We start from the raw sequence: 11,714 nt of genomic DNA on the forward strand, positions 1-11,714 counted from the left end.
TCACTCTGTGGGTTCACAGATTATTTTTTAAAGTGTCCATCACTCGACTAAAGACGGTAAAATATACGACCCCAGCTGTTCGGGGTCGTTCTGCAGCGTCAGCAGCCCCCTGTGGTCAGGCAGCTGTCCTGATTGGCTGACGAGTCGCTGATGAGCAGAAACAAACCAAACCAGACACACTTTGAAAACACTTCCTGGTCTTGAGTAGAAATCACAGGTCACATGATCAGACTGAACATTTTCTCACAGCAGGACGTTAAATGCTCGTTACAAAAGCATCAACAATCTCAGGAGTTCTTACAAACAAAGCGCTGATTTAAAAAGATTTTCTCCTCCTTTTATAAAAACATAAACGTCTCATTTTTCTCCTCGGTATCAAAATGTGGGACAAGCCGACGGCTCGGTGAAACTCCAGATGAAGGCAGCGAACGCCGTCTCTGGAGGTCGGCTCAGGTCAACAGTTCACTTTATTTCTGTGCGATCTCTTTGCGCAGCTCTGCCAGGTACACGTGATCCTTCCCGTGAGTCACCTCCATGATCGCCATCGCCTGTTCAGACCAAAAGAAAACATCACGTTTTAATCTTTTCACACCGTTCATGGTTTACAGTTCAAAGTCTAAACTCCCTCCAACAGAAACGACAACACGCGTCTGCTCAGTGTTATCGTCCAGTCACACCAACTACAGCTGGGTGTAGAGGAGGGATTCACCACTTTTATCACTGCTGTTACTCAAACCATAAAATAATTCTCTCCAAATTAAAATGTTTTATTTTATTTTACTCTCTGAAAAGTTTCTGTTTACTGATGAGCTCCAGTTTCACCGGTTTATATCAGAGGTTAGTTCATCTGTAGAGACAACATGGAGTCAGATCTCTTTAATGATTGGCTGAATGGGATGAAAACGTCATTTCTATATTATAATTATTATTATAATTATTATTACTACTACTACTATTATTATTGTTATCATTATTAATTATTATTATTATTATTATTATTATTATTTATAATAATAATAATAATAATAATAATAATAATAATAATAATAATAATAATTATTATTATTATTATTATTATTATTATTATTATTATTATTATTATTATTATTATTAGGGATGTCCTGAAACCGATACCAGCCTTTTTTTAAGGTATCAGTACTCGAGAAGGCAGCAGATACCAGCAGCAGATACTCAGGGCAAGAAAATATTTCGTCCTCCTCACCACTAGATGGTGCTAACTGCTGCGGTTTAACACCACTGCACATGTGCGCCAGGTCCTGTTCAGACAACATGAATGAACCAGGAAGAGTTAACAGTTTTTTAATTTGCACTTTAGTTTACTTTGAAAAATACTTAAACTCACAGGTGTCAGTTTTATTGTGCACTTTTAATATTTATTTTTTATCATTTATCAAAAAAATCTAAACTCAGAGAGTTGTCTGTGTTTTATTTGGACTTAAAGTCAGAGTGACTGAGCTGTCTTAGATCAAAATGATCTGTCACTGTTGATTGAAATCTTACGTATCAAAAGTACTAGTAGTATCTGTACTCGGTATCTGTGAGTACTCAAGAAGGAGTACTTGTACAGGTATCGGTCTGCATAAAAAGTAGAATCAAACATCCCCGATGATCATCATTAATCTAAATCAAACTGGGCCAGGTTGAGTCCAGCATTCCCAGTATGGCACCATCGACTGTGGGCTTTAAACTCTGGGTCAGAAACGAATGGATGATGTCACAGACTCTATGTCCATTTATTACACAGTTCACATTTACACCATAGAGTATTTATCACTGTATAAATTTATTTGTCATATTTGACAAACCTACACGTTGCTGTCTGCCAGTTAGCATGAGCTTCAGCAGTTAAGATTAGCCGTTAGCTTGTAAGGCATTTGCATTAGCGCTTAGGAAAAAATGGGATGAAATGTATTAAAAATTTTTTTGATAGTTTTGAAGTTACTGTCAGTAAGTTTAGAAGCACCTCACAGTAAATATCAGCCAGTTTCAACAGATGGTTGACAGTTGGTGCATCGTTAGCATCGTTAGCATAAACTCAGTCGTTGAAGCTAACTTGATGAGGAACTGATCCTTGATCTGGATTTTGTCTGGAGACTCTCTAACGTTCCTGGTTCTGTGTAGTAACCGTGCTCATTAAACTCTGCTGTAGAAAGCGACCACTTCCTGTTACCTTCTTCAGCGCGCTGATGCCCATGGAGAACTTCTCCAGCCCCATGTAGAGTCTGCCCAGCTTCAGCAACATGGACGACACGTTCAGGGAGTAGGGCGGGTACAGCTGGCTGCAATGGAGAGATGTTTGAGTCATTAACAGATGTGCACGATTATCACTGCTTTAAAGACAGAAAAGAGAAGTTTGTAAACACAATGTTTACAGAATTAAAAAAATAAATATATTCCTTATTTCCAGTTGGTGGCGCTCACTGTGGTCACGTTAAGAGCAGAGCACAAACAGGCTGAGAGCTTTGAATCATCTGCACAAATGAATAATTCAGACCCAGCTTTAATCTGATCCACGCGTTTTTATCTGGACCCACCTGTAGGGTTTGATGATCTTCTCTCCGTAGCGGATCGCTCCCTCTGGATCCTCCATGTAGAGACACACCCCCATGGCCTGGTACATCATGTGGAGCATGTAGACGTTGGCGTTGTCGAACACGGCGCCCATCTCCTCCAGGCTCTGCTCGCACATCTCCAGCAGCTCGCTAGGGGGCGCTGAGGAGTCAAGGCTGCTTCAGCGTGAGTGGGAACGCCACTGAGACGTTCGTGGATTCATGATCAGAAACTACAGAGAGCTACACAGGAGCAGGTCCAGACCTGGTTCAGACTGGTGGGCCCTTTAGGGTCCCTGGTCTGTGCAGAGGGACACGAAGTCTGTGAGAGCAGGACGCTGATTTAACTAATTAAATTAATTTACAGCTTCCTGCGGTTTGTTTACAAATGTAAAGAAGTGGAAATGTTTCCTCTCCTCATTGAGAAAAAAAATCTCTGCTCTCCCACAGATCAGGACCACGGGTCTACAGAAATCCTACCGTACCAGCTCCGCCCTGACCTCCAGCTGTCGTCTGTCAGCTGGGGGTCAATAACACAGTAACGTCTCCCTAAAACTTCCCCCCACCTGTCTGAGTGTGTGTGTGTGAGTGTGTGTAGTTGTTGTGGAGCTCACAGAGACCTGGTTCAGGTCCAGCTGAGCGTCCCCCCTGTGCCCCCCATGCTCTACCCAGCTCCAGAGACCGGCCTCAGTCCACCAACATGTCCTTTAGTATCTCAGACCACAGATCAGACCCTGGTGGAGTCTGAGGCCCAGGAACAAACCGCTGGTTCCTGTTTTGGTAACGCCTCTCGCCGCCGCTGATGAACCCGTAAAGGATATTCTTGGTGAACTTGACGGCGCGGAACTCTGCGATGGTCTTCCTGGCGTAACGCACCATGTTGTTGATGGCGTCCTTCTCGATGGGGTCGCTGCGTTTCCTCACTTTGAGCTTGGCCTGGTCCTGAGGGTGGGACGGGACAGAGAGCATGATGGTCCATCAGGGTGGGGGTGGGGGTCTTACCCTCCATGTGGGTCTTACCTTGGACCTGGTCCGGCACTCGGGGCACTCACAGCTGAAGTAGTAGGACTCCCTGAGCCGGCTGTTGCGGTCGTCCGTGGGGTAGAGGAGGTCGATGTAGCCGATGAGCACCTGCAGGGGGAGCAAAGAGCCCGACGCTTTAAACACGCGCTGTCTTCACCACACACTTCCTGTTTGGAGCTCCTGGAGCGGGGTCAAAGGTCAGTCTGAAAATAGCTGGAGCAGCCTCTAAGATCAGCTGTTTGACCCCCGCCCCTCCGTCACACACACTTTCAGTGAACACACACGTCTCCAGCAGAGAAAGTTTCCCAGGCTGACCTCACCGACCAGCTGGTGTCCATCAGACGTGATGTCATCACTCACACCAGAGGCTCCGCCCCCTCGTCTCCACCCTCAGCCTGAGTTTCTCTTTTGTTTCTCATCGTCGTCATGTTTGGAAAATGGTCTCATCTCTTTCTCTGAGCGTTCACAGACACGTTTGACCCCCCCCCCCAGCTCGGCCAAATATAAACACGCCATAAAAAGGTCACGACCCCGGCTCTGCTCAACCAATCATAAAGGAGGGATGTTTGAGTGGAGGTGTTTATACAGTTTGATATTAATGAGCTGTTTTCAGTGACTCCAGCTCTGAGCCAGTGTTTCACTTTCAGTCTGGATTTTTAAAAACTGAATCCTGATCGTTTTGAGGAGTCACCTGTCTCCTGGAGTTACCTGGACGTGCTTTCTACAGAGCTCCAGACTTCAGACTGAGGAATGAAACAGAAATAAAATCCTGATCATCTCTGAACCTGTTCCTCTAAACTTCAGGGAGCAGGAGAGGAAACTTTCCCGTCCTGCAGAAACTTTGTCGTCAGTTAAAAACAAAATGAGGAAAGCTTCAGAGTTTCCCTCCACCTGGTTTCAGACACGCGTACAGAGGCCCCGCCCCCCGCTCACAGCAGCTGTTCCCTCACCTCGTCTCCACGCTTCATGTCCTTCACAGCCCGAACCTCAGCTGACGTCCCGCTGTAGGTGACGATGACGCTGGGCAGACAGCTGTGGTTGATGAGGGCCACGCTGGAGGAGGAGGAGAGGAGGAGGAGAGGAGGAGGAGAGGAGGAGGAGAAGAAGAGGAGGAGGAGTTAGAAAAGTTTCTGACTGAGACACATTAAACAGAAAGAGAGGAGCAAACAGCGACGACAGAAGAGAAACAAAAACCACTGGAAGCTAAAACTGCGTCATGAAAAGTTTCTCCAGAGCTTCAGAAACGACCAGCAGGTGGAGAAAAGACGACGTGTGAAAACATCTCAGTCCAGCCTGAGTCTTTCATGTTACCATAGAAACAGTGATTTAAAACAGGAAGAAGAAGAAAAGGAGGTCAGGGAGCAGGTTCTCCTTCTTACTCTGGGTAGACTGCAGTACCTATGTGGGACAGCTCGTCGTCCTCGATGGTGAAACCGTTACAGGCCACCTGGAGGAGAAACGCCGCTCAGTACAGGTAACACGACGATGACATCACACACTCAGCCAGAACTCAACAGGTGTGTGTTTGTGTGTGTGTGTGTGTGTGTGTGTGTGTGTGTGTGTGTGTGTGTGTGTGTGTGTGTGTGTGTGTGTGTGTGTTACCTGGGAGAAGAGTGTGAGCAGCTCCTTGTGGTCGGGCAGCTCCAGGTGTTTGGTGAAGTATCGATGCAGCCCGGCAACATCCAGCTCCGTCATCTCCCTCTTCTCATTGTCCACCTCCTCCACGTCTGAAAGAGGAGACAGAGGAGAGCTAAAGAGGAGCAGGGAGACGCAGAGGGTCAGGAGAAGGAGGAGAGTTTAAGAGGAGCAGGGAGACGTAGAGGGTCAGGAGAAGGAGGAGAGCTAAAGAGGAGCAGGGAGACGCAAAGGGTCAGGAGAAGGAGGAGAGTTTAAGAGGAGCAGGGAGACGTAGAGGGTCAGGAGAAGGAGGAGAGCTAAAGAGGAGCAGGGAGACGCAAAGGGTCAGGAGAAGGAGGAGAGTTTAAGAGGAGCAGGGAGACGCAGAGGGTCAGGAGAAGGAGGAGAGTTTAAGCTTCTCATTCAGGCCGTGGCTCAACGTTTTTCGACCTCCATCTTTAGGATAAAAAAAACGAGTCTTGGAGCTGAGGGAAGTTTCCTCAGGCTGGTCTGGATGAGTCTGTTTTGGGGGGTACCTCAGAACACTCCTGAGAATCTGTCTGTGAATCCTGACTCTGTGTGAATCCTGACTCTGTGTGAATCCTGACTCAGTGAATCCTGACTCAGTGAATCCTGACTCAGTGAATCCTGACTCAGTGTGAACCCTCAGAGGTTTGTATGAGAAGCTCCCAAACACAAACCCAGCTGGTATAAATCTGGCTCTCAGTGTGGGGGGAGGTAAGGAGTGGATCACTCACGTGACTGCATCTCTCCGATCTGCAGGATCCTCTCTGACGAACACCTTTCTCTCTGTGTTTTCTGCAGAGAGACGGAGAGCAGGGTTAGCAGATCTGACCTCTGTGGACTGAACAGTTTGTGTCAGGCAGCGCTTCAGAGGCTCAGCGTGTCTCTGACCTTCTTGGCGAGGATCCGAGCCACCAGCCGGGCCATCTCTGACGGGCACCAGTTCTCGGCGAACGCGGTGATGGCGGAGCACTCCAGCTTGTGCATGGCCCAGTCTGCTCTCTGCACACAGACACACAGCGTCAGTGTAACGACAGCTCAGAGGAAGACAGTCTGTCTGAGTACGTTAACATACGAGCGCCGTGGCTCCCAGCACGATGACAGGCTGCGCGTTAAGCTGCACGAGGAAGCGAGACTCATCCTGCCCATTAACACCCATTCACTATACAGGCCGTCCTCGAGTCAGGAACCAGTTTCGTTCCCACAAGGAGTCATAACATGTAACCCTGAAGTTCAGCGTAAGTCTAATTTTTACCCTGAATACCCTAAATCTCTAAATAACGACCCCAAAGAGCTGCTGCTCCCAGCCCAGCACGGCTCCAAATCTCTAGCCAGACTCTGCTCCTCTGTTGTTCCCAGATGGTGAATGAGTTACCTAACTCTATACGATCCACAGAGTCCCTTTCTACTTTAAGAGACGTCTGAAGACTCATCTGTTCAGGGAACACTTAGACCTTAATCTGAGCCTCTTCGTCCTCAGGGGGAGAAGGAGTCAGGAGGTCTGAGACCCAGCTCTTAATGAATTATCAGCTCTAATTACTGAATGTTGGTGAAGACTGAAGTATACTGTTGCAACAATTAATTGTTGTTTGTTGGGTTGTTGATTTACCCCCCCCCCAAAAAAATAAATAAATAAATAAATAAATAAATAAATAAATAAATAAATAAAATAAAATAAAATAAAATAAAATAAAATAAAATAGAATAAAATAAAATAAAATTAAATTAAATTAAACAAAATAAAAAAATCTGGCTGTTAATGGCAGCACCTGCATCCTAATAACTTGTGGCTCTTTGTCACACTAACCAGGTTTTCCTTCTGTCTAAATTCTTGCTTTTGATGTACGTCTCTTTGAACAAATGATGCTAAAAAGATGGGGATACCGAGAAAATTACACAAACACAGACAATCTACACTATGACACGACTCGAGATAAAGTGGACGATGCTGATGACCACGTAGCTCTGCGTAGCTGTAAATTCATACGCATGCCGCATCAAAAACTAGCACATATCCACAGCTTACGAACAGAACGACGTAACTTTGAAACCTTCTCTATTTTCCTACGGACATATATTTATTGGAGTCCTAAAGTCAAAACGACGTAAGTCGAGGATCTCCTGTACATTATCCTCGTTATTTTACAAATATTTACTTAATACATCAAAAACTTCTTGATCTTCTTAATGTAAAAAGGTCATTTTTCTACCATTGGAAACAGGTTGAGTAGAACAAAGTCCAGGTCCAGGTCCACATGAAGACCCCTGACTGAGTTGGTCTGCCTCATCCCTGGAAACATGACGAGTTAATCTGTGAGATTATTTCCCTTCATCAGCCTTTAAAAACCTCCATATCTCTTTCTGTGTTCGTTAAACATTGACCTCGTTACACCGACCAGATTCTCCTGTCTCTGTGTTTGTGTTTGACTGACCTCTCCTCACTTTTTCCACTGTTTTTTCTCTTTGTTGGTTTTTCTACCATAAACTAACCGACATATCAAAATCCTGTGCTTAACACAGACGTTTGATAAATATTTACAGACATCAGCCAGTCGAGCTGAGCTTTATATATCTGACTAAAGATGGTGCACCTGACAGAGTCTTAAGGCTGAGATACAAAAAGCACAGAGACTTTATCAAACAGAGGTTTCCACTCAGCTGCTTTACAGCTCAATGTTTGTGTCAGAGATGTCACAGATGACAGGGTGTAGGACAGATTTAAGCCTGATTATTTTCCTCCAGTGATCAGAGAGTATGACCTTAACTAGGGTTAATAACAACCAATAACTGGTTGATTTGTCAAATAATTTGTTGAGCTGTGAAAACATGAACACATTTGATGTTTGTATTCCCAGTCAGACTTCCCAGCAGACGGTAAAGTGTCATCAAACAGAGGTTAGAGCTCACAAACACGTCAGCGTACGTAAACAAAGCTGGACTCAGATCCAAGCAGGATGAAGAAAAAGAAGACAAGCTCACTGCGTTATTTTCCGATACCGTTTTCCTTGTATTCGTTACTGTATTACTGAACACTTGACGTTGATCGTCCTCCATGTTTGTTTCTCTGCTGGGGTCATGTTTGACCCCCCCCCCCCCCCCCCCCCAGCCTCTGGGAGATCTCATGTCTAAAGGATCGTTTCAGGTGTTTCCAACAATTTTAGGTGAAGATCGAGAAGACCCACAAACATGATTCTGAAGATTTTTATGGTTTGTGTCAGATTCATCCATCTCTTGTCTGATCCTACCTCCTACATGTCTTTTTGGTGTATTTTAATTTGAAAAGTTACAGTCCGCTGCAGGAGAAACATGAGATTATTTCTAACAAACAGGATTTTCATTTCCTACCTGACATTTGGCGTTGCAGTAGAAAGCCTTCTTGCACTTTCCACATCTGGCCAAGCCCTCCTTCCTTTAAAGACAAACAAACGGCTCGTTAGCTTAAAATAACAGACAGTAAATAAAAAGTAACTCAAACTCGACACATCCTCGTGTCAGTTTTCCACACACACACCAGCCGACTCCTCTGGAGCTCAGTGGAGAGTGAAACTGAAACATGGGCTCCATTTCTCTGAGGGGGACGCAGCAGTTGGTGTTGGTGGCCGGTCGTAACTGATCGCAACGAGGGGCTGGACACATTCTGGGTTATTAATAGAGCTGGGCTCCTAACGCAGCAGCTGTCTTTCTACCACACTGAAACGGTGAAGCTGTCCAAAAGCTCAGCCACAAGATGCTGGGACCGTGGAGAGGTGGTGCTGGGGCCACAGAGCCGCTGATTGGTCTGGATATAAACTCAGCTCCAACGCTGTGACCACAGACAGCGAGCTTCAGGATCCTTCATCCAGTTGGTTTAACCACAGGAGTGTGATATATCACCACAGATTTCACTCTTTTTGCAGAAAAAGCAAAACCATTAATGAATGTGTCTTTGTTTAATGGTGTAAAAAACAACGTTATGCTTCAAAGAAATGATCCTTATGGAAAAACTCCAAAGCAGGAATGATATAATAATACATTTAATTGTTAATTATAGATAAAAGACATGTTAGAAAAGCTTATTTGTTTATTTAATGACCAATATTGAAGTTTTTCACTGATAAGACAACAGACCTGAGTCACACACACACACACACACACACACACACACACACACACACACACACACACACACATGCCCCGTAAACCTGTTGAAATGTATTGTATGTGATACAAATAGGAAACAAAAACATGATTTATGATCCATGCATTGATCAAAACTGAAGGCAGAGCTGAAAGAGTATTATTGTGTTAACTTGATGCCACTCAGCCTGCAGGATTTATCTCTCGTGTCCAGCATTCATCAGGCGGCTCAGGGCCCTGCAGGGCGCTCAGACATGTGGAATATGATCTGCATGAACCACTACACACAGATGAGCTGCATCACTAAAATAGAAGTTCAGCAGTGACACATTTATGACAAAGCCCCACAGTGGAGCTGGTGTGGGCTGTGTGGTCTCAGTATAAACTCAGTGTGTGGATGATGGAGTCAACATGCTCGTGTTCAGCGCATGCGCAGAGGAAAAACTGTGTTTTTCTGTCGGCTGACCTGGTGAAGCAGCACTCGCAGTAGCAGCCCCTCTCCTTCCTGGACAGCACGGAGGCGTAGGCCTGGCTGGAGAACAGCAGCTCCCCCACCTTGAAGCCTCTGGTCACCCGGAGTCCTCGCCCCTTTCCCGGACTGTCAAACCTTTCCACCCCCGCGATGCCGCCCGTCATGGTTCCTCCTTCGGATCAGTCCCTGACCAAAGTCCCAGACCAAAGTCCCAGACCAAAGTCCCTGACCAAAGTCCCTGACCAAAGTCCCTGACCAAAGTCCCTGACCGAAGTGAGCCCTGCTGGTCTGTGGGGGATCCAGGAGCCAGGCAGCGGGATGTGACACCCCGGCTTCAAGTGATGGGGCGTTACCCTCCTAATAATAGATCACTCAGAGACACCCCGGTGCACAGAGAGCACAGCTCTCTTGCCTAATCATTAGGATTTTTTTTTCATAATTTTGTCTTTCCTGTATCCTGCCTGAAACAGTTTTCAAATTTATAGTCTTTGTTCTCAATCTGACCATAAATCATATTATATTAATACTTTGTATTTTTGTTTATTTTATTCAATTATTATTTAATTTTGGAATATTAATAATACTAAAAATTTTGGAATGCAAATTTTCAAGTTGGGATGAATAAAGAAATATTTTATCTTTGCATAAAACACATGATCACTTCATTGTGTTACTGCTATTAAAAAAAAAAGAAGAAAAAAAAACTTCAGGAGAAATAGCTTCACAATGTCCATGGTTCGCATTGTTAGAATCACAAGTTAAACTATTTTTTATTTATTTATTATTTATTAATTATTTGTTTTATTTTTCGTAAACATTTTGTGACGTAAATCGCTTCCGGTGAGTCACAGCAAACAGCGCCCTCAGTGGTACGTTCCGGATGACTCATCGGTGCGATGGATCCAACGTGAAATATTAGCTTTAGGTTAAATGTTACCAAACGGCTATATGTTATCATTAAATCAGCTAAAAGAAAAATAATTTAGAAACAGGTCCAAATGGTACCGCTCTGAGGTTCGGGTTAGTTTGTTTCCGGTCTCTCGACGTCTTGATGCTAACGAGTCGATGCTAACGAGTCGAATGAACGTATGGACTCGGTGGAGTTAGCTAGCTTTCCCTCGCGTTGCTGATGCTAGCGGCGGCTAAATGTACCGTGAGCTCGTTTTACAAAAATAAACCATTCACATGTTTTAATTTAATTCAGTTTTAGGCCATGACAGTGATAAATAAAAAGTATTTAATTATAGCAACAGGTGTTGAAGGACTAATGACGTTCACCTCGTCGTCATCCTGGGCGGAAGTACCACTCCACGGTCACACACAGTAAGTCACATTAAACTTCTCCTCCTGGCTCTGTGTGAATGTGATTTCTGCTGCGCTGGTTTTAAGCTCTGGTTGTTAAATCCAGTGAAGAAATCATTTGTCTGCTGCATGTTTATGATCTGCTTCCTTGTTTGTTGATGTCAGCTCCTCCATGTTTACCACATCAGCTGTTGCTGTTTCTGACTGGATGAAACTCACAGCATCCATTGCTCAATCTGTTAAACTCTGGCTTGTTTCAGCTGCTCCACTGATTGACATGATCACTGTTTTGTTGATAGCACTCCATCTGAGCCCAGCTGGGTCTGTGCTGATGAAACTGGGTCCTGTTCACCTTTAAGCTTAAGGTGAATATACAACTCATGATGCTGCATTTATGTGCTCTGTACTCCACCCTTTCCTTTCCTCCTTTCCTTTCCTTTCCTTTCCTTCCCTTCCCTTTCCTTTCCTTTCCTTTCCTTTCCTTTCCTTTCCTTTCCTTTCCTTCCCTTTCCTTTCCTTTCCTTTCCTACTATCCATTTACCTTCCAATGAAGCTGTTTTCTGTTGGTTGTGAAGCTGTGGATTTTTCTG

The 11,714-nt window shown here is 44.8% G+C and overlaps 1 protein-coding gene across 1 annotated transcript; it reads right to left on the reverse strand.

Annotated features, from left to right (window-relative positions):
- Positions 1-199: 199 nt before the first annotated feature.
- LOC141801927 (N-lysine methyltransferase SMYD2-B-like) lies at positions 200-10,176 on the reverse strand. The gene is made up of 12 exons (XM_074685267.1): positions 9,817-10,176; positions 8,580-8,643; positions 6,126-6,236; positions 5,969-6,029; positions 5,196-5,320; positions 4,973-5,040; positions 4,544-4,646; positions 3,591-3,701; positions 3,392-3,512; positions 2,556-2,730; positions 2,192-2,300; positions 200-548 (listed from the first exon to the last, which is right to left on the reverse strand). Exons 1-12 carry the CDS (start codon positions 9,984-9,986, stop codon positions 468-470), a joined length of 1,299 nt encoding a protein of 432 aa, XP_074541368.1. The 5' UTR covers positions 9,987-10,176; the 3' UTR covers positions 200-467.
- Between the last annotated feature and the right edge of the window lie 1,538 nt (positions 10,177-11,714).

This window comes from Halichoeres trimaculatus, unplaced genomic scaffold, assembly GCF_033239565.1.
Source record: "Halichoeres trimaculatus isolate MK-OKI-2021-1 unplaced genomic scaffold, fHalTri1.1 fHalTri1_scaffold_13, whole genome shotgun sequence".
In the NCBI taxonomy this organism is placed as follows: Eukaryota; Metazoa; Chordata; class Actinopteri; order Labriformes; family Labridae; genus Halichoeres; species Halichoeres trimaculatus.